Here is a 22,215-nt window from a genome sequence, read left to right on the forward strand (position 1 = left end):
GGCAGCAAAATGTGGTTAAAATTCAAATTACTACTTTAAAATGCTAGACATCTTTGGACACTTAGGTGTTCCAACAAGCAAGAGTTGATTGCTTTTAGATGCTGATATAACAAGTAGCAGCCCCTCTCTAGGATTCACCACTAACGCAGAATGTATCTTAAGCTGGGATGAGTATCATATTTGGATGAATCCTGAACAGAATCAGGCACCTCCAGACTGTTTCTGGTGCTTCCCAAAGCGAAGTGAGCTTCCCTTCAAAGCTGGGGCTTAATGATGCTTTGTTACCAATTCATGCTCAGAGATGCAGGTGTTCTACCTTCTCTCCAAGCACTGCACTTTGGTTTTGTTAATCTAAGGGAGCAATCCTATCTGGATAGGTGGCTGCCTCCAAACTCGGACTTCAGGCTCTAAGGTCGGTTCCTGGAAACCAGACAATCCTGTAGCCATCTAGCCGCTATCTAGCGGCCATAGGATTGCGCCCTAAAACGCTGATGAGTGGTTTAGTGACTGACATGTCCACCTTCTAGTCCTTGGACATGTTTTACCGGGGTACTCCAATCACTGTGCTTTGGAGGAAGGCAACGATGGGACCATGAGATGGTCAATTCTTCCCACACCACCAGGCTTCACTGTGAAAAAAGCCTTGCATTGGTTTTCAGCCATCCAGCTGCCCTAGCCCATGCACCTATCTTTCTGAACCTGCAGATTTCTTGTCTGGGGACACCTCTGTGATGTGTACCATTTTTATACAAATGGACTAAAAAAAACCAGTGGGGAGAGAAGGGGAAGCAAATCACCCACTCACCCCAATTTGAGGACTCCCCTTCTACATGAACCACCGCACGTTTCCTGGAACTGCAGATTTTTTACTGAGGGTCACCTCTAGGCTATCCTGTCATTTTCACAAAGACAAGTGTCCTCTTGGGATACCCTTAAAGGTCAAGTGCGTTCATTCACAAAAAAGCCTGCACCTGTTCATGTGAAATTTGGCAGGCTTGATCCCCTAAGAAAGTGTACTTTTCATTCAATTCAGCCAAAAAATAAAATTATCAGCAGTTCCCTTTAAAAAAAAAAAATCAAAATATAAAGATGTGTACACCAAAATGCCTGCACCTATTTTTCTGATATTTGCCAGGTATGGTCCCCCTTCTAAGAGGCTACATACTACACCTGCCAGTATCCAATTCTGACAAAAGTTACAGCTAGTTTCTGATTTCCCATGATAGGCAAAGGGACACATGGAGCCTCACATTCCAAATCTCAGCTCGGTACCAGAGCCTTAAGTGGTCAGCCTCCAAAGTGCTGAATTGGGTGGGGTGTCACTACACATGTCCAATCCTAAACTCAATTTTAGCATAGTGCTGTCCTAAAATTTGCTTTCCTGCCGCAAATAGACATTAGAACAAAGTTCAAGTTGTATGAGTAGATGAAACATGGTAGGCGTACATACTCCTTTTAGTAATACCTATGTGAAATTGAGATCAGGCTTTTTATTAGCAGTGAAGCCCAGTAGAATAAGCAAATGCCACAGTAGGCTAATATCTCTTATCAGGACCAGTTAACATGTCACACAATTGTGAGCAAGCTTTCAAGTTCTCCAGAACTGTTCTTCAGACTTGGTGTTAAGCAAAAATGGCCGTTGGAGAGGGGTAGAAAAAGCTGGGCATAATATTGAAGCCCAATAACAAGTCTTAAGACAGAGTGCATGAGGGGGTCTTACTTTTAATTAGGTTAATTAAGGGTGCAATCCTGTGCATGTTTAGACAGAGAAAAGGCCTACAACTCGCAGCATGCCCCAGCCAGCTGGGAGTTGTAGGCCTTTCCTCTGTCTAAACATGCATAGGATTGCACCCTTAATTAACCTTAATTAGATTAGTCTCTGCAAGACATGAAGGGAGAGGAAAGCACCGGCTGGAGAGCAGCCTTCATTCATAGTGCACTTAGGAGCACTATGCAGGTAAGATTCTTAAGCCCAGCATTTCGTTACCAGCAGTGGGCAGCAATGCTTCTGGGAGGCCCACAAGCAGGGCCTGAAGGCAAAAGCTGTCTGTCTTCCTCTGCTAGTTGCCAGCAAGTTGGACCAAGCTATCTTAAAGACTGCATTCTCCCATACAAGTTGGTCAGGGTTTTACTGTCTTTGGGGGAGGCCCTTCTCTCTGTCCCACTGCCATCAGAGGTGTGTTCAGTGGGGACTTGAGGCCTTCTCAGTGGCTGCTCCCAGGCACTGGAACTCTCTGCTGAGGAAAGAGGCTAGGTTGCCCCCTCTGTTGTCCTGCAGGCAAGCAAAGACATTTTCATGCAAACAGGCCTTCTGCATATAAGCTGGTCTGTTGCAGAAGGTTTTGTAAAATGTGGGTGCTGTTTATTTTGTTTTTATGTTTTAATTAAGATTTTGTCTTTAATCTGTACTTCATTGATGGCCACCTTCAGCACCACTTTTTGGTGGAAAGGTAGAAATCAAATCAATAAATACATAGGTCTTCAGCAGTACCCTGCCTTTGAAAGGTGGACGTTCCATCTTGCCGCTGTCACTAAATATGATCAGCTATAAAGTGCCTACAATTTTCCAAGTGCTGTGCAGACTAGAGTAAGACAGAAGAGAACATCTGCCTGCAGCCTCACAAAACAAAAACCTTGGTTGGAGCTGCCATAGGATCCATCTAATCCAGCACCCTGGGGTAGCATCAGCATGTGGTGTACATACCCATGTAGACCAGTTGCTGGGGAACATGGGCAGGAGGGTGCTGTTGCACTCATGCCCTGCTTGTGGGTTCCGCATGAGCAGCTCGTCGGCCACTGTGTGAACAGAATGCTGGACAAGATGGACCCTTGGTCTGATCCAGTAGGGCTCGCCATATGTTGTTCTTATGTTATCCAGTGTTAGCCCTATTTAGAGTAGACCCACTGAAATGAATGGGATCTAGGTTAGTCCTGACTAACAAGTCCCATTCATGGCAGTGGGTCTACTCTAAATAGGGCTAAAACTGGATACTACAAGTAGCACTATGGGCGAAGTGCCAGATGACTGGAGGAGGGCTAATGTCCCTATCTCCAAAAAGGGTAAAAAGGAGGAACCTGGGAACTACACACCAGTCAGTCAGGCAACAATCCCTGGGAAAATTCTGGAGCGGGTTATAAAGCGATCAGTCTGTAAGCACCTTGAAAACAATGCAGTGATTACGCGAAGCCAACATGGATTTGTTCTTGACAGACGAATCTGATCTCATTTTTTGATCAGGTAACCTCCCTTGTGGGCTGTGGGAATGCTGTGGACATAATATACCGCAAACTTCAGCAAAGCTTTCGATAAAGTGCCCCATGATACCCTGATTAGCAAACTAGCTCAAAGTGGGCTAGATGAAACAACTACCAAGTGGATCCACAGTTGGCTACAGAACCGTACTCAAGGAGTGCTTATCAATGGGATCTTCTCAAACTGGGGAGAGGTAACGAGTGGGGTACCGCAGGGCTCAGTCCTGGGCCCAGTGCTCTTCAACATTTTTATGAATGACTTGGAGGAGGAGGTGCAGGGAATGCTGATCAAATTTGCAGATGACACAAAATTGGGTGGGATAGCTAATACTCTGGAAGATAGAAGCAAAATTCAAAGTGATTTGGATAGGCTGAGAAAAAAACAACAGAATGAAATTAAACAGGGATAAATGCAAAGTTCTGCACCTAGGAAAAAGAAACCAAATGCATAGTTACAAGATGGGGGATACTTGGCTCAACAATACTACAAGCCAGAAGGATCTTGTCAAGGGCTCCTTGGAGGCCTCTCTCAGTCTAATCCAGTAGCCAAGTCCAGACACAGACAAATGGATTATTTTCAAAGCTTTATTCCTCTTTTACAATTTAACAACTCTACTGTTAGCAACTAGATATGAGCAGCAGAATACCTATGCCCTACGTTGGAACAGTTGGTCCCAGTTTGAAAGGGAATTACTGGCAGACCCCTGAACTTAAGGACTAGGGAGAGTCCCTCCCCTTTTCCTTTGGATCCTCTGGGCGCAGCCGTTGTTTGTGCGCCAACCGAGCACTACACCTCCTTTCTGCGCCCTCCATTTGGCGCCGCTCTCTGCGTCGGCGTCGCACATACATCAAGTCTGCTTCCCACGCTCTGTCACTCCCTGGACTGCTATCTAAGCTAGGAATGCTGGTGGGAGGAATCTCCGTCAGCTGTGGGCCCTGGGAAAGAGGAGCACGCTCCTCTCCCAAGAGCGACTCCTCTTCCTCAGAATCAGAACTACTCTGGGATTCTATGGGCTCAGTGTCCACCCTGACAGATCTTGGAATTGTTGTCGATCACAAACGGAACATGAGCCAACAATGTGATGTGGCTGCAAAAAAGGCAAAAGCTCTTTTGGGCTGCATTAACAGAAGCATAACTTCCAAAACCTGGGAAGTACTATTCCCCTCTACTCAGCACTGGTTAGGCCTCATCTGGAGTATTGTGCCCAGTTCTGGGCGCCACACTTTAAGGAGGATGCAGACCAACTGGAGAGGGCTCAGAGGAGGGCAACAAAGATGATCAGGGGACTGGAAACAAAGCCCTATGAAGAGAGACTGAAAGAAGCGGGCATGTTTAGCCCTGGGAAGAGAACCCTGAGGGGAGATAGGATGGAGCTCTTCAAGTCCTTGAAAGGCTGTCACAGAGAGGAAGGCCAGGATCTCTTCTCGATCATCCCAGAGTGCAGGACATGGGATCATGGGCTCAAGTGACAGGAAGCCAGGTTCCAGCTGAACATCAGGAAAAATGTCCTTACTCTTAGAGCAATACTACAGTGAACCCAATTCCCTAGGGAGGTGGTGGGCTCTCCCCCACTGGAGGCATTCAAGACGAGGCTGGACAGCCATCTGTCAGGGATGCTCTGACTTGGATTCCTGCACTGAGCAGGGGGTTGGACTCGATGGCCTTGTAGGCCCCTTCCAGCCCTACTGTTCTTTCGTTCTACGATTCTACCTGTTGGTTCAAGCCAAACGGAGGTGCAACTTCCAGGGAGCTCTTTCCTTGTGTGAAGGGGAAGAGAACCGCCCTTCACGAGCTCCATCTCCCCTTAACACACAATAATTTTGTTGTTCAGTCGTTAAGTCGTGCCCGACTCTTTGTGACCCCATGGACCATAGCACGCCAGGCTTTCCTGTCCTGTGCTCTCTCCCGGAGCGTGCTCAAGTTCATATTCATTGCATCCGTGATGCTATCCAGCCATCTCATCCTCTGCCGTCCCCTTCTCCTTTTGCCTTCAGTCCTTCCCAGCATCAGGGTCTTTTCCAGGGAGTTTTCTCTTCGCATTAGGTGGCCAAAATATTGGAGCTTCAGCTTCAGTATCTGTCCTTCCAGTGAGCACTCAGGGTTGATTTCCTTTAGGATGGACTGATTTGACCTCCTTGCAGTCCAGGGACTCGTAAGAGTCTTCTCCAGCACCACAGTTCGAAAGCATCGATTCTTCGGCGCTCAGCCTTCCTTATGGTCCAGCTCTCACAGCCATACGTTGCTACTGGGAAAACCATAGCTTTGATTAGACGGACCTTTGTCGGCAAGGTGATGTCTCTGCTTCTGACTATGCTGTCTAGGTTTGCCATAGCTTTCCTCCCAAGGAGAAAGCCAAGCGTCTTTTAATTTCATGGCTACAGTCACCGTCTGCGGTGATCTTGGAGCCCAAGAAAATAACATCTGTCACTGCTTCCATTGCTTCCCCTTCCATATGCCAGGAAGTGATGGGGCCAGATGCCATGATCTTAGTTTTGTTAATGTTGAGTTTCAAACCGGCTTTTGCACTCTCCACTTTCCCCCTCAACAAGAGGCTCTTGAGATCCTCTTCGCTTTCTGCCATTAGGGTGGTCTCGTCTGCGTATCTGAGGTTGTTGATAATTCTCCCGGCAATCTGAATTCCGACCTGTGGTTCCTCCAACCCGGCGTTTCTCATGAGGTCCTCTGCATGTAAGTTAAATAAGCAGTTTCAAGCCGGCTGTGGCACTCCCGCGCTTCACCCGCAACGTCGCACACCAGTAGGCGAAGCCAAGCGGCCGCCCGACGCGGGCTAGAGCAGGCTCGCTGCCTCCCGGCCTCTGCGCACGGCGCGTTAAGCCCCCTTTCCTTTCGCCTGAGGGCAGATGGAAGCGGAGGCCCCTGTCGGCGCCGCGGCCTCCGCAGACCGAGAGAGCCGTTGCTGTTGCTAAATGACGGGGCCTCCCCTCGCCTCCGACCAACACCGGCGCGCGCGGGGAAGGGGCGGCGGAGGCGGGCGAGTAGCGCCGCCGCCCCTCCTCGCGCCCTCGCGCCGCCGGCCCTGCGGCCGGGAGAGGGGGCGCGGCCATGGCGTGCTGGCCGCGGCGGGCGCTGCCCTGGCTGCTGGCGGGCGCCTGCGGCCTGGCCGTGCTCGGCTACTGCCTCTATTTCGACGGGAGGCGGCGGCGCGCCCCCGGCTTCCAGCGGAGGCTGAGGGAAAGTGAGTGGCGGCGGCGGCGGCGGCTCCTCCCGCGCCGCCTCAGGCACGAAGCTTGTGCCACCCCGCGGGGCATTATTAAGCGTCATTAAGGTTTCTAAACTGCCCGACGGGCAACGCCCGGTCCGCGGTTAAAAGCGAGGAGAACCTTTGCTTCGTTGGTTAAACACAAATGGATCCGGCCGGGGGGGGCGGGGAGGGGAGTGAAATGTCGACTCTAGCGACATTTTAAAGAGGCGGTTCCCCGGACCGTCCCAGAAGGGAATTTGGGGGCAGTGACTGACCGGGAAATAGGCACAGTTGGAGCATATCACAGAATGTAGTCGTTCAGTCGTGCCCGACTCTTCGTGCCCCGTGGACCACAGCACGCCGGGCCTTCCTGTCCTGCGCTCTCCCCGGAGCGTGCTCAAGTTCATCTTCATGGCATCCGTGATGCTATCCAGCCATCTCATCCTCTGCCGTCCCCTTCTCCTTTTGCCTTCAGTCTTTCCCAGCATCAGGGTCTTTTCCAGGGAGTTTTCTCTTCGCATTAGGTGGCCAAAATATTTGAGCTTCAGCTTCAGTATCTGTCCCTCCAATGAGCACTCAGGGTTGATTTCCTTTAGGATGGACTTGTTTGACCTCCTTGCAGTCCAGGGGACTCCTAAGAGTCTTCTCCAGCACCACAGTTCGAAAGCATCAATTCTTCGGCGCTCAGCCTTCCTTATAGTCCAGCTCTCACAGCCATACGTTGCTACTGGGAAAACCATAGCTTTGATTAGACGGACCTTTGTCGGCAAGGTGATGTCTCTGCTTCTTACTATGCTGTCTAGGTTGGCCATAGCTTTCCTCCCAAGGAGCAAGCGTCTTTTAATTTCAGGGCTACAGTCACCGTCTGCGGTGATCTTGGAGCCCAAGAAAGTAAAATCTGTCACTGCTTCCATTGCTTCCCCTTCTATATGCCAGGAACTGATGGGGCCAGATGCCATGATCTTCATTTTTTTAATGTAGCCTTGTGATTATCATAGAATGCCTGTGCACCTAGTACTTTATTCCGTGAATGACTTCGGCATTAAAGTATTTCCCTTTACTGCCTGCGCTGCCAAAGTGGAGATCAAACAACTTCTCTTTGGTGCATCTGCGTTAAGCAAGACAAAGTCCTTCACTGCTGAAGTTAGTGCTGGAGCAAACAACTGCTGCTGGAGAGGGAACATGCAATTAAAGACCAGGGGTCTCCCACCTACCCCCCCCCCCCCCAAGACAGAGCTCTCGTGCAGGAGCGAGGGACTTCGACAGGTGAACAGGAACAGCTCCATACAGTTTTGATTTATAGGCTTCTTTCCTCCCAGTGACATACAATTTTCTTATTAGAACACTTATTAAGTTCATACCACTCGAGATGAGGTAGTTCCTTCATTGGTTCTCCCAACAATACCATTTTTAATTTAAAGTTAGAGTTTAAAGTTACCATGGGTTCTAATTGTTTTCCATAAGGGGCTCTGTATTTTTTCCTCTGCAAGGCTAAGACTAGCTTTGGGGTAAGGACAATTTAGACCGGAAAAGCTGCATTTGAGTAGAAGAAAACATATCAGAAGATCCTGTCATGGATCTCTTACATCACTTCTTGTTTGGCCTTTAGACTAGAGTAAACCAAGAGCAGGGAAAGAAATAACGACAGTAGCCAATTTAAGCTATTCAGAGTTCTGGGCTATTACATGTAGATACTAAATATTCCATGTTACTATTGCAGAAAGAAGAAAAGAACATGAAAAGGCAAAAGAGCATGAAGCAGAGGTGAAAGATTACATTTAGAAGTGGTGCAGGTTTTTCAGATGGTGTATTAGCCTTAAAATACAACTTCATTCATCTTTGCAGGAACGTTTTTATACACAAAAGCCACAATTCGGGTCTACTTTATGCTTCTCAGCCTTCATGGAGGCTGTTATGCCGCTTTGGAATCCCAGCACATGCAGCAGTCAGAACTAGTTGTGAGAATTTGACTTTAAGGGTGCGATCCTATGCAGGTTTAGACAGGAAAACGTCCTACAACTCTCAGCATTCCCCAGCTAGCTATGCGCTAGAGTTGTAGGACTTGATTCTGTCTAAACCTGCATAGCATTGCAATTGATCAATTCCCCCCCCCCCCACGGTGAGGACCCGTTTTAAAAATGAGAGAAGGCCACAACTTGCTGACATCAGTAAAGTGCATGGTGAAAACAATTTTTTAAAATAACAAATTTACATTATAATTAAGGGGACAGCTTCAGGGCCTCACATAGGTCCTGAGTTTATTTCACAGAACCTTCATAAATCCTTGAGAATCTCAACGTTCGTTTTTTAAAAAATTGCTAGGCTTCATGGTTCTAGAGGTATAGCTTAGCAATATATTTAGACTATATTTAGGCTAGAGGCAAATAGCCCAAATTATTTTGTTAATTTACATTACTTCCATATCTACAATGAGTTTTCAAAATCGGTTAAGTTTGGGGGTATAAATATTGGAGCAAAAATGTAACACATTTACTTAACTGTAGTTTTCCTTGCAGTTATATGCAACTAATGAATATGCAGATTAGGTGTGCTCCTCCTGCTCAGGGTGAATGTCCTATGTAGCTCTTAAAAAACTGTAGTGCTGCCTCAGTCTCTAATCCTTTCTGATACGGCAGGGATGAGAGGTGTATTCAGCTCTGAAGGCCATGTCAGAAATATAATTCATGTGTTTCTAGTAGTGGGACTTATATTGTGGTGACTGGTCATACAGACGCTCCAATTTCACATGATAGTGTTTCAGGTAGTGACAGTTAGTTTTCTGAATGTTAAAATACGAGTCTAGTAATATGGAAATAATTCTGCAACTACATATGCCCTGTACATGCTAGTACCTATTGAGTATTCTCAAGAAACTGAAGCCCTGCTAAAGTTAATGGATTTATTTACAAAATACAGGCATGGGAGCCTTTGCAGGGTTAATTCCAAGCATAGGAAATTTAACCTTAGAAAAGGACATATTTTATTTTCTCTTACAGCCTTATTCTCATTAACCCTCAAACAGATTATTTGATGCTCCATTTTTCTAAGATGATAATATGTTTGTAACACCCTTAGTTACGTCAGCTGAAAGGAACTGCTAAGGTGCAAGAGTTCTTTCTGCAAGAGATTCAGCTGGGGGAGCTCTGGTTGGCAAGAGGTAAGGACAGGAGGAATTGTTTTGGAATGTGCATATATGTACACACATTCTCTCTCTCTCTCTCTTACACTTACTTACACACACACACACACACACACACTATATTGCTTGAAAATTATCCATTAGTATTATCTCATGATCCTTATTAATACAGACGAGTGAGATAATTTGGACACACTACAAGCATATTCATGCCTGTGCGTATTCCTCTTTGTGAGGAGCATCCTGTGGGAATACATTCGTTTTATTTCGTGTTATTAGTATTGTACGCCGCCTAGAGTGGCTGGGTAGCTGGCCAGATGTGTGGCTAATAAATAAGGAAAGGTGAACTGAAAGTTTCTGCTTTTGAAATTGAATATTGACGAGAGCCCCTATAATTTGACTTGTTTGTGACCTTTCCCCTAACGATAGTGATGGTAAAGAAGTTCTGTCCCTTTAAAAGTGGCTCTGATTTACAGAACAGGTACAACTCTGATCTTGCTCATGGGACAACCTTGATTTCAAATGACCTCTGTTTGTATAGCTTTGGTGCTGTAGAGTAATTTGAACCTCATATAAGCTGAAGGAAGATGTTGGGCAAAGAGAAGTTGGATCATCATCATTTTATCCCTCTGTAAATTAGAAACATGATGCTCAATGTATCTTGTAACAATCCAGTCCTAAATTTATAGGAATAATTTACTGGGGAAACAGTCTAAGAGTGTTTTTAAAATTACTGTGGAGGCGGAGCAGTAAAAAGGTACAGATGGTCTTCCCTTGATCCTTTTGCGTTTTCTCCCTAATTTTGAAAGCTGCACTATCTGCATGTTTTCTACTACCTCCAATTTTTACTAAGACCTAAGGGTATGGCCCTGTTCAGATGTAATGGCAGCAATTCATGGGTTAAATAACCCACAAATTGTGGGGATGCACACTGTGCATGAGCCACTTCTGGTTTCCCACAACAACCTACGACTGTGGCACTCGTAGGTTGTTGCAGCTCACGTACCCATCATTCATGGGGTAATTAGCCCATGAATTGCTGTTGAATACTGCCATTATGTCCAAACAGGCACTTCAGGTCTTTACAAAAAAAAAAAAGAGAGAGAGAAGTTTTATATATGCATTTCAAAAACTACAACACTGTGTATATTATTTTACTGGCTATCATTCATCTTCTCTCAGGGATCCAGATCATCTGGATATTTTGCCAATCACTGTGATGGCAAAGAGCAAGAAGGAAGCTAATGGCAGGAGAACACATTTAAGGGAAGGGCTACAACCGAACTATAGAGCACATGATTTGCACGTACCAAGTTCAGTCCAAGGCATCACCAATTAAAGCAGCCTTCCCCAACCTGGTGCCCTCCAGATGTATTGGACTGCAACTGCCATAATTCCCAGCCAGTATGGCCATTAGGGTTACATCCCAAAACATCAGGAGGGCACCAGGTGGAGAAGGCTGAATTAAAGGACCTCATGTGGCAGGACCAGGGAAGACTTCTCTGAGCCTCAGACCTCGGAGCCTCTTTGCCAGATGGTGCAGACAATCCTAGACTAGATGGATCTAGTGCCAAATTTAGTACAAGGCAACTTATGATCATAAGTTAGTAGTGGCCATGGACAAGGGACAGAGATACACATGAAAGCACTAAAGCCATATTCCCTCCACCCCACTCCCACTTAAGGTCCTGTGGGCAAGCATGTGAGTGGAGCGGGGGCTGTCCTAACCCTCCAATCACCCAAGCTGACTTTTTCAGGAGACAGTGGTTTTATTGTACTGGACATGCTAAATAATAATAATAATATTACATAGGGTTCTCAGGTCTTTGCTGAAGCTTGTGCCTAAGGTTTTAAAATCTGAGGCAGCAAGGGAGGAGATAACTGCTGCCTTTGTCTTCCACTGGTCACTTCACCCACCCTTTTCTCTCAGCTGCTATAGCAAGCAAGAATATGATTTTGTTCTACAGTAGTGCAGTGGATGAAGAGAGCAGGAGGCAGGACAGCTGAGGGAACACTACAGATATAGACCGAGGTTGGTAGTGGTGCGTGGAGTGTAGATGCTTACTGTAGTTCTAAGGATCATGTCGATTGAGTTTTGGGAGTATGAATTACAGGAGAGCACAGGAAGAGCATTGAACACCTCGCCAATGCCATTTCAGTGTGTACACATCCAAACCAGCTAATGCAAGTCTTGGAACAGACTCTACCTCCCCAAGTCTTTGAGATGCTTGTGCACAGCATTCCATATGCAATGCAAGTAGGTACATTTTAAGCTTTTGAAACACAAATGATGCATTAAGCTCACTGTCTAACCAGCATGGTGTTCAAATGTGGAGAGCTTTCAATTCATAAGGCCCTAAGATTCTAGTTCTTTGTAGAGTTAGGACTTAATATAGCAGAGGCTCCTGAAGGCAAACAGGCAATTAGGGGCTCAGCTTTTCAGAAAAGAGAAGAATTCAGAAGGAAGAGATTCCCACCCAGCAGCAAGGCCTTGGCTCTGACTCCTGGAGAAAGGAGGCAATAGGTATTACCACGTAGCAACATCTGATTGGGCCTACCATTCTCTCTGCACAGTGGCAGTACTGAAGAGCATTGCTTTAGTACACTGTACACAAGAACTAGTACTGTGCTAGCCAGAACTGAACCTTGCTAAGTGATTTTAAGTGATAGCACTACATTTTACTTAGGGCGCAATCTTACGCATGTTTAGATGGCAATAAGTCCTACAACGCCCCAGCCGGCTTAATTTGTTTTTATTAATACTCCACATGAGATTTCCAGTGGTCTGCAGGTTCAGATGCTCCTAAACTGTTCCTTGGGCCCACAGTGCCATTATTTTAAATACATTTGAATGTGGTGCATGTTGTACAAGTTCAGCCCTAGTTATGTCCAAGTAGCCTGCTTTCATTTGTTTACTGCAGGAGGTATTTCTCCCCTATAAGTTGAAAGGCAAGGAGTACAAGCACCCTTAGGCTGCAGGAAATAAGAGGTGCCATCTAAGGCCATATGTCTGTCCTCAGGAATTTTAAAGATCCAGAACTCAAACATTTTGGTGCCTTAGTACTCTTGCAACTGACTTCTTTTCCCCCCTCTGCTAGCGGCTTGAGACAGCCCTGAACGAGCAGGATGTTAGAGATGAATGAAAAGGCGGCATCGCACAAAAGGTGACACTTAAGGCAGGACCTTATGACAGCCTATAAGACCTCACTTCAAAAGACTCTCCATATAAACAGTAATTTCCAATTATTTTAGTTTGATTAAATAAAAAATAAACCTTGCTTTAGACACTTTTGAATATAATTTTTGGATAACTCACTTGTGTTTTAAAATGAACAGTCACTGTATGAGAAACAACAAAAAATTAAAAAAGGTGTTTGCTCCCTCCCCATCTCTAACCTAGTGACCGGCAGAACCAGTCCATAGGCCTGCAGAAAAGGCGGCATCAACATTATTCCACTGCACGGGAAAATATGATCTTGGAACGGGCTCCATCAGCTGCATGGCCACTGCCAACTCCAAGGCTGCTGCCAGCCCGATAGTTTCCACAGTTCAATTGTTCGCTGAGCTGTTCTGTTCCGCAGCGGAGGGCGTTGCCACAGCAGCAGTGGAAACAACGCACCCTCACGTGCAATGCAATCAACGTTGGCACTCCTTCACGTAGACAAATCTCCCGCCTTCTAGCGAGGCTGGCCAAGAAGTCCTGCTTTGGCAGCCAGTGCTTCATTCTGCTGAATATGGTACTCCTGGAATCTCATAGATATCCTCTGGGTCATTTTTAAATACTTCTGTAAACAGTGTTCTGAACAACTCATCTGTATCAAGAAGGGAGAGATAGTAGGACCCTGGTAGTCACTCACGTTTTTTCATTTAATGCTTTTGACTGCCAAGTATTTTAAATGCCTTTTCATAGTTCCTATAAATCAGGGGTGCGCAACTTCTGGTCCTCCAGATATTTTGGCCTGCAACTCCCAGCATCCCTTACCATTGACTATGCTGGCTAGGGCTGATGGGAGTTGTAGGCCACAACATCTGGAAGGGCTACAATGATGAAATAAGGCTAAATAACATGTTTAGAGGATCCTATCTTGGGGTATGGGGTTGGTTGGACCATGACTTTCTGACCTTTATGATTCCAACATCAAGGAAACAGAACTGTAGGCAACGCACTTGCTTTATTTGGGGTCTTGGTGGACAGCTCACTGCTACAGAATACAGTGATGGCCACTGGCTTATATGGCTTTTTAAAAGCATTTGGCATTGCCTGGAGGAGAAATCTATCAATGGCTATTAACGCTGGGTGAAATCCACATTGCACAAGCAGAAGGCAGCTCAGGCAGGGGGATCCTGCATCACTCGTGCAAGGCTCCCAATTTTGGCAATTCCCTCTCACACTGCAGCTCTGTACGACAGAGCCCACAAGGAGTAGGTCCCCTTAACTAGAGTCTTTTTGGGGGTGCAGGTGCCTGCCCGGGGTGGCAGGGGGAGGAGGAAAGGATCCAATGTGTGAGTTTGTCTTCTGCTTGTACAGTGTTAGATTTCACCCATTCATAGCTAAATGGAACCTTCATGTTCAGAGGCAGCGGAACTCCAATATCAGATACTGGGGACATACAAGGTGGCAGGACTATTGCCTTCATACTCAGTGTGTGGCTGCTGTGAAAAAGGCAAATTCCATGTTGGGGACCATTAGGAAAGGAATCGAAACTCTTAATACAAGAGGGAAATTATGACTTGATAGGTGTAACTGAGGCTTGGTGGGATGACTCTCATGACTGGAATACAGCAATTGAAGGATATAACTTGTTCAAAAAGAACAGGAGGAACAGAACGGGAGGTGGGGTTGCACTGTATGTGAAAAATACATCTCTTTGCACAGAAATACAGGAGGATGAGCTTGGTAGCCCCACTGAGAACATCTGGATCAAAATAAATGGAGCAAAGAATAAAAGGAACCTGATGGTCAGAAGACGAGGATGAAACTCTTGAAAAGCAAACAGCCAATGTTTCAAGGAAGCATGATGTAGTAGCAATGGGGGACTTCAATTTCCCTGATATTTGTTGGGAGACAAATTCTGCAAAACATGGCTCCTCCAGGACATTCCTGACTTGTGTGGCAGATAAATTCCTCCTACAGAAAGTAGAGGAAGGAACTAGAGGATCGGCTATCCTTGACTTGATCCTAACCAACAGAGATGACTTAGTGGATAAAGTAGCAGTTACAGGAACTCTGGGGGAAAGCGACCATGTTGTACTGGAGTTCTTGGTTCTAAGGGAAGCAAAAGCCGAGTGTAGTCAAACGCATACCCTGGATTTTAGGAAAGCCGATTTTAATAAACTCAGAACAATGATCAGTAAGGTCCCATGGCAAGTGACTCTAATGAGGAAAGGAGTCCATGATGGGTGGGAGCTTTTAAAAAAGGAAATTCTCAAGGCACAATCACAAACAATTCCAACAAGAAGAAAAGGTGGAAGACAACAGAAGAAGCCAATGTGGCTTCACAAAAAACTTAGAGATGACTGGAAAACAAAAAAGGACACATACAGGAAGTGGAAAGAAGGCCAAGTAACAAGGGAAGAGTACAGGCAGGTAGCACAGAATTGCAGGGATGGCGTCAGGACGGCTAAAGCTGAGAACGAGTTGAGGTTAGCGAGGGATGCTAAAAAACAACAAAAAGGCTTTCTTCAGCTATGTGCATAGTAAAAGGCAGAGGAAAGAAATGGTGGTTCAGCTATTAAATAAAGATGGCAAAACGATAACAGATGACAAAGAAAAGGCAGAGGTGCTCAATTCCTACTTTGGCTCAGTCTTCTCCCAAAAGAGGGTCTTTTGACCCCCCTGGCAAAGCCGAAGTACAGGCTGAAGGGGCAGGATTGCAGCTTGAGATTGATAGGCATATGGTCAAGGAACACCTCATTACTTTGAATGAGTTCAAATCCCAGGGCCAGATGAACTGCATCCTAGAGTAATAAAGGAACTGGCAGAAGAACTCTCAGAACCGCTGTCTATTCTCTCTGAGAAATCATGGAGGACGGGGGAAGTGCCAGATGACTGGAGGAGGGATAATGTGGTCCCTATCTTCAAAAAGGGTAAAAAGGAGGAACCTGGGAACTACAGACCAGTCAGTCTGACATCAATCCCTGGGGAAATTCTGGAGCAGATGATAAAGCAATCCATCTGGAAGCACCTTGAAAACAATGCAGTGATGACTCGAAGCCAACATGGATTTGTCAAAAACAAGTCCTGCCAGACTAATCTGATCTCATTTTTTGATCAAGTAACCTCCCTTGTGGACCGTGGGAATGCTGTGGACGTAATATACCTCGACTTCAACAAAGCTTTCGACAAAGTACCCCATGATATCCTGATGAGGAAACTAGCTCAAAGTGGGCTAGATGAGTCAATGATCCGGTGGATCCACAGTTGGCTACAGAATCGGACTCAAAGTGTGCTGATCAATGGGACCTTCTCAAACTGGGGAGAGGTAACGAGTGGGGTACTGCAGGGCTCAGTCCTGGGCCCAGTACTCTTCAACATTTTTATTAATGACTTGGAGGAGGAGGTGCAGGGAATGCTGATCAAATTTGCAGATGACACAGAATTGGGCAGGATAGCTAATACCTTAGAAGACAGAAACAAAATTCAAAGTGATTTTGATAGACTGGAGCACTGGGCAGAAAACAACAGAATGACATTGAAAAGGAATAAATGCCTAGTTCTGTACCTAGGAAAAAGAAACCAAATGCACAGTGACAAGATGGGGGATACGTGGCTCAACAACACTACAAGCGAGAAGGATCTCGGAATTGTTGCTGATCACAAGCTAGAATATGAGCCAACAATGTGATGTGGCTGCAAAAAAGGCAAATGCTCTTTGGGGCTGCATTAATAGAAGCATAGCTTCCAAATCCTGGGAAGTCCTAGTTCCCCATCTGGAGTACTGTGTCCAGTTCTGGACACCACACTTTAAGAAGGATGCAGACCAACTGGAGAGGGTTCAGAGAGGGACAACAAAGATGATTAGGGGACTGGAAGCAAAGCCCTATGAAGAGAGACTGAAAGAACCGGGCAGGTTTAGCCTTGAGAAGAGACGAATGAGGGGAGATAGGATAGCGCTCTTCAAGGACTTGATAGGTTGTCACAGAGAGGAAGGCCAGGATCTCTTCTCGATCATCCCAGAGTGCAGGACACGGAATAATGGGCTCAAGTGACAGGAAGCCAGATTCCGGCTGAACATCAGGAAAAACTTCCTGACTGTTAGAGCAATACAACAATGCAACCAATTACCTAGGGAGGTGGTGGGCTCTCCCACACTGGAAGCATTCAAGATGAGGCTGGACAGCCATCTGTCAGGGATGCTCTGACTTGGATTCCTGCATTGAGCAGGGGGTTGGACTCAATGGCCATATAGGCCCCTTCCAACCCTACTATTCTATGATTTTATCCATGAAAATAAAACTGCTAATATCATAATACCCTTACACAAATCTATGCTGTGACCACACTTGGAATACTGTATACAGTTCTGGTCATCGCAGCTAAAAAAAGAATATTGTAGAGTTGGACACGAGCAACCAAAATGATCAAGGGGCTAGAGCAATTCCCCTACGAGGAAAGGTGACAACATTTGGGGCTTTTTAGCGTAGAAAAAGGGTGCGTAAGGGGAGGAATTGATAGAGGTATATAAAGTTATGCATGGTGTGGAGAAAGCGGATACTAGAATCCAGGGTCATCCCATGAACCTGAATGGTGGGAGATTCAGGACAGGTAAGAGGAAGGACTTCTTCACACCGTATATATTTAACCCATGGAATTCTCTATCACAATAAGTAGTAACGGCCACAAACTAGGACTGTTTTAAAAGGAGATTAAACAAATTTACGGAAGATAAGGCTATCAATGGCTACTAGTTATGATGACTATATGCCTCTGAATAGCAGTTGCTGAGGAACGTAAGTGGGAGGGTGCTGTTGCACTCGTGTCCTGCTTGTAGGCTTCCCATGGGCATCTGGTCAGCCACTGTGTGAACAGAATACTGGGCTAGACAGATCTTTTGCCTTATCCAGCAAAGCCCTTCTTATATTTTTATGTTTGTGGGTTTCCCAGAGGCATCTGGCTGACCAATGTTGGAAACAGGATGCTGGATTAGTTGGACTTTTGGACCCTGGTACCCCAGTGGGTTTTTTTTTAATGTTCACTCCAATTAAGGTCTGACCTGGGCATTATATGTATGAGAAAAGCTGCATTTTTTGTACTGGATGGTTTAGCTTCCTGTCTTGATTAAACTGTAACTTTTAGATTTACACAGATGTTCCACCGGGTAAAAATCCAAAGCATATAGAAGAGCCACATACCTCTTCTGGCTTAACTTCTCGGCTAGTGAAATCTTTCACACAATCCAGGAAGCAGGTTTCTGTCAGTTTGTTGTAGGTCCCAAGAAATTCCTTGAACTGTTAATAAATCAAACAGATCTTCAGAACTGGGTGGATCCTTCCTTCACAGGAGAATAAGCATTGGGGGAGGGAGCAACACCCATCAAACTGAAGGGCACAGACAGCACATAGTAATTACCCACTCTGCAGTCATAAATACATTATTTGGTACGGCTATTAGGGAATATCATTCAAGTTGCCACACTGTTGGGTCATACAAAAATCATTTAGAGATACACCATTTACCTGCTTGATCTGATCAGATTCCGATATTTGCCCAGCCATAATTTAGCGCTTGCTCAGCCAACCGCCACCTAAACTAAATACAAGACATGTAGGCCAAAATTCAATCCAAAACACTTGTGCCTGAAATGTAATATTCTACAGCTTAAATCTTTATTTTTAAATGTATATCCTGTAAGAAGGAAAAGCAAGGAAGGAGAGAAGAAAGAGGTAAAAAGTACCTTTATTCACCATGAAGCTGGCTACTTAGGAAGTGTAGTACCCAGGGGAATACTACGCAGATCTTTCAATTTACATAGTTTTGTTTTTCAGCCAGGTGAGGTTAATGTACATCTTTAAAGGGATCTGGCCTGCTAATAATCCTATAAAATCAAACCAGGATACTTCCTGTGACCCATTTATATTAACTTCAAAATAGGTAACACATTGACTTTAAGAATATACATTTTAGCATCTTAAACACAACAGTTCTGCACTTTGGCTTAAATCCAACATCGCATAAGTAGACCCCTGTTCGTGTGACAGGACTTGCCCACCCACCCCGCCGTAGCTCCCCATGTGTCCCCAAATCAGTTCTGAAGGGTCCCACAACCCTCCAGAACAGATCTGGGAGGGTACAGGGGGCTGCAGAAGGGAGGGAAAATCCCTTCCACCTGTAATTTTCATTCTACTGGTGGAAGGACACTGTTGGATTCCAGCCTTTGTTGCTACATGGACATGTCCTGATAATTACGTCAAATATTCACTAACCAGCACTTATTCAAATACTCGTTACTGTAACAGCTAGGTGACCAAAGTCCCAGAGCAGTCCTTGTCTCCTCCCTTCCTCCAACAATATGCCCTCCTCCCCCACCAGAAGATATCCAGTGGGGTTGAAGGCTCTCAGGCAAAACATCCTTAACTATTGAGCTACATAAACTTCCTGACCCTGCTTCCAGCCTTCTGGAATAGCAACACTATTGGGCAGTAAGCCCTTGGCCTCTTTGGGGCCCCCAGCAAATGGCCAACCTCATCACCATCTGAAGCTGACCATGTATTTACCTTCACTTCCCCTGCCAGCAGGATTAGCCAAACAATGCACCTTTCCTCTAGGAAGCACTTTTGCTGGTTCTCAGAGAAAGAGGAAGCACACTGCAGGAACTTAAGAAATATAGCACAGGAGTGGACAGAAGACAGATTGGGATCTACCAGTAGAGCTCTAGGTGATTTGCAGTAGATCAGCAAGGGTTTTTGTCTCCCAGCTGTCTAACAGCAGGAACAACTAAAAAGATTCTCTCTCACACACAAATTCGGTTGCTGAAAAAGAATGCGGGGAGAGAAGCAGGAGTGGGATTTTGTGTGAAAGGGCTTGTGAGCTTGGTTTTGGTCCTGACAAACTCCTGAGCTGACACATGCTCAGAGGCACCCTCTTCCTTAATTCTTAGTGTGTGTCCCCGTGACTGAGGCATTATTTTGCACTTGGCTCTGGTTGGCGGTTCTCAGGGTTCTCATAAAAAAACACACAAATAGATCGTGCAAGCTGAAATTTGCCCACCCCTCAAAGTCCCTAATATAATGCAGCCACCACAACATGCTCCCTCCTTCCTGAGCCTGGCACTGACAGTGTCACAGTTGGTAGCTTTAGAGGCTCCTTGGGTTAAAAAAAGGACTACATGAAAAAAACAAACCTCTCCCCACCCACACCTGGAACCAACAAGCAGGATGGGCCATCCTTCATTAATATACATGACTACACGTAGAACTGATGATGGTTACAAGAGTGAGGCAGTCATGGTCAGCCACTTCATTATTAATGCCTTTGATTTTTCTATCATACAAGTGCTTATAGTCTTTAGCCAGTTAATCCTCCAACAACCCCATATACTCTCCTTCACACATTACATTTTCACATGTAAACGTAGAACATAACATGCACAGCTATGATATGAATACATAAGTGTACAGGCAGCAGAAGATGCACATTTTCTGCCACATACGTGTTCGATACACGACTTGCCCAATGCACATCCATGGCCAATGTGGCATTTGAGCTCGGGGCTCCCAGTTCCAAACTCTTGCCTATGCCCTAAATTGGCTTCCAGGTCTCTCCCCAGCATGAAGGACCACTGGCGGTAGCTTAGGGAACTGTCAAGGTCATGATTAATTCTTCTAATCCTTCCTCCTTTGGGAGAGCAGCGGTAGAAGACAGCAAGGAACCCAAAAGACCAGCCTCACACCTCCCTCCCGACCTCTTCCTACCTCCCCGTTTCATTCTAGGGTTGCCATCTTTTCATTTTTTATTAGCCCTGCTCCTGTGCACTTGGCAGCAGCCAGACACGCAAAACATTCAAGCAGGCAAAACTTTCTCCAGCCCTTTTCCTCCCTGCTAAGAAAAGCTTTGCAATCTGCTAAATTTCTCTATCATCAAGTAATACTTTTATACCACTTAATATACCACTCTGTGGAACTCCCTCCCTAGGGAACTCCGTCATGCCCCCTCTTTAATGAGCTTCCGTCGTGCATTAAAAACATGGTTGTTCAGGCAGGCATTTGGGGTGGGTTAGGGTATTTAAAAAAAAAAAATTATGGTAAAATTTTATTGTTTTAAATTGTTTTATGGTGGGTTGTACATCGCCCAGAGTGGCTGGGTGACCAGTCAGATGGGCGATTAATAAATTTAATAAATAAATAAATAAAATAGTAGAATCTCTAAGGGAGCAATCCTACCGGGATAGGCAGCTGCCTCCGAACTCAGAGGTGACCACCTATCCAAAGCAGGGCAGGAGAAGAGGAACTTCAGCTGCCCTGCATTTGGAGCTAGACAGGGGCAGGGAAGACGGAGTGGGAGAAGCAGCTGCCAGACCACAAGTTGGATGTGTCGTACCAGCATTTACGCCTTCCCCGCCCCAGAAAGCCCCCTAGAATACCCTGTTTTTGCTGCCCTGTGCTCCTCTTCCAAGCACGGAGCCTTTCTGAGCTGCCTGTGAGGCAGTGCGGGAGGGGGAAATGGTTGGTTCTTAGGGAACTGACCTCGGAGTGCGGGCTCCGAGGTAGGTTCCTGGAAACCGATGTATCCTACGGCTGTCTAGTCGCTGACTAGCGGCCACAGGATTGCTCCCTAAGCGGTTTACATAAAAATAATATTTTAAAAATCAATTAAAATATAGTAATGATACAAAATCAGTGGTAAAAGATTTCTATTTCCAACAACAAATAGGGTAACACATAGTTAAACTATGGAACTCGCTACCACAGGATGTAGTGATAGCCACCAATTTGGATGGCTTTAAAAGGGGGTTAGGCAAATTCCTGGAGGAAAAGGCTCTCAATGGCTATTAGTCCTGATAGTTATGTGCTCCGTCCAGTACCAGAGGCAGTGAGCCTATGGACACCGGTTGCTGGGGAACATGGGCGGGAGGGTGCTGATGCACTCGTGCCCTGCTTGTGGGTTCCTGGTCGACAGCTGGTTGGCCACTGTGTGAACGGAATGCTGGGCTGGATGGACCCTTGGTCTGATCCAGCATGGCTCTTCTTATGTTCTTAGGTAAGCTGTTGCTAAAGGTACCTGCACAGTTCCAAAATTTAAAAGGTGGCGCCCCTATTCAGCTCCCTGTCTAGGCCCTGGACTCTAGGGACTCCTTCATTCTGGTTTCCCCACAATCCCCTCCTCGTCTGACCTGCGTTCACCGCCACCAGCATCCTCCCCCCGGCTCCTTCGCCCCTTCTCGCATACCTCGCGCTGGAGACGAATCAGCGATGGCGAAGCTCTCGGATAGCTTTACCTTCTATCTGCCGCGTGCGGTGCACCACTCTAAAGTGTCCCCCGCGCCACGACTAAGCGTCCCCGTTGTCCCCAAGGCCGGCTTGGGTCCTATCCCCACTGGACCAGGCTGGCACATTAGGAGGCCGCGTGTGGGTCGGATGGAGCCGAGTGTTTGCACAGTTAGGGCTGACGGATGGCGGGGCCGC

The 22,215-nt window shown here is 46.1% G+C and overlaps 2 protein-coding genes across 5 annotated transcripts; one reads left to right on the top strand and one right to left on the bottom strand.

Moving 5' to 3' along the window:
* The first annotated feature begins 6,100 nt into the window (after positions 1 to 6,100).
* TOMM20L (translocase of outer mitochondrial membrane 20 like) lies at positions 6,101 to 12,976 on the top strand. 2 transcript variants are annotated; one of them, XM_084835914.1, is made up of 5 exons: positions 6,101 to 6,449; positions 8,176 to 8,219; positions 9,531 to 9,612; positions 11,709 to 11,851; positions 12,693 to 12,976. In XM_084835914.1, exons 1-5 carry the CDS (start codon positions 6,317 to 6,319, stop codon positions 12,735 to 12,737), a joined length of 447 nt encoding a protein of 148 aa, XP_084692040.1. In that variant the 5' UTR covers positions 6,101 to 6,316; the 3' UTR covers positions 12,738 to 12,976. The 2 variants fall into 2 exon arrangements, with proteins under 2 accessions (XP_084692040.1, XP_084692050.1); XM_084835924.1 differs by having other exon boundaries at positions 6,110 to 6,449; positions 11,754 to 11,851; positions 12,693 to 12,887.
* TIMM9 (translocase of inner mitochondrial membrane 9) lies at positions 12,331 to 22,037 on the bottom strand. Of its 3 annotated transcripts, none has more exons than XM_084835944.1 (4): positions 21,980 to 22,037; positions 18,271 to 18,343; positions 17,947 to 18,042; positions 12,331 to 13,406 (listed from the first exon to the last, which is right to left on the bottom strand). In XM_084835944.1, exons 2-4 carry the CDS (start codon positions 18,307 to 18,309, stop codon positions 13,272 to 13,274), a joined length of 270 nt encoding a protein of 89 aa, XP_084692070.1. In that variant the 5' UTR covers positions 18,310 to 18,343; positions 21,980 to 22,037; the 3' UTR covers positions 12,331 to 13,271. The 3 variants fall into 3 exon arrangements, with proteins under 3 accessions (XP_084692070.1, XP_084692063.1, XP_084692078.1); XM_084835937.1 differs by having other exon boundaries at positions 21,924 to 22,004; XM_084835952.1 differs by lacking the exon at positions 21,980 to 22,037 and adding an exon at positions 18,489 to 18,555.
* Between the last annotated feature and the right edge of the window lie 178 nt (positions 22,038 to 22,215).

The sequence above is a fragment of the Heloderma suspectum genome, chromosome 1 (genome assembly GCF_057233095.1).
Source record: "Heloderma suspectum isolate Gila_16-S chromosome 1, 16-S_ref, whole genome shotgun sequence".
Classification (NCBI taxonomy): Eukaryota; Metazoa; Chordata; class Lepidosauria; order Squamata; family Helodermatidae; genus Heloderma; species Heloderma suspectum.

Excerpts from the sequence above, each read along its gene's own strand:
- TOMM20L (XM_084835914.1), top strand. The coding sequence starts at position 6,317 with ATGGCGTGCTGGCCGCGGCGGGCGCTGCCCTGGCTGCTGGCGGGCGCC. Across the intron at positions 6,450-8,175 it reads CCAGCGGAGGCTGAGGGAAA|AAAGAAGAAAAGAACATGAA; the intron begins GTGAGTGGCGGC and ends TTACTATTGCAG. Across the intron at positions 8,220-9,530 it reads CAAAAGAGCATGAAGCAGAG|TTACGTCAGCTGAAAGGAAC; the intron begins GTGAAAGATTAC and ends TAACACCCTTAG.
- TIMM9 (XM_084835944.1), bottom strand. The coding sequence starts at position 18,309 with ATGGCTGGGCAAATATCGGAATCTGATCAGATCAAGCAG. Across the intron at positions 18,043-18,270 it reads AATCTGATCAGATCAAGCAG|TTCAAGGAATTTCTTGGGAC; the intron begins GTAAATGGTGTA and ends ATTTATTAACAG. Across the intron at positions 13,407-17,946 it reads GAGAAGTTAAGCCAGAAGAG|ATGAGTTGTTCAGAACACTG; the intron begins GTATGTGGCTCT and ends TTCTTGATACAG.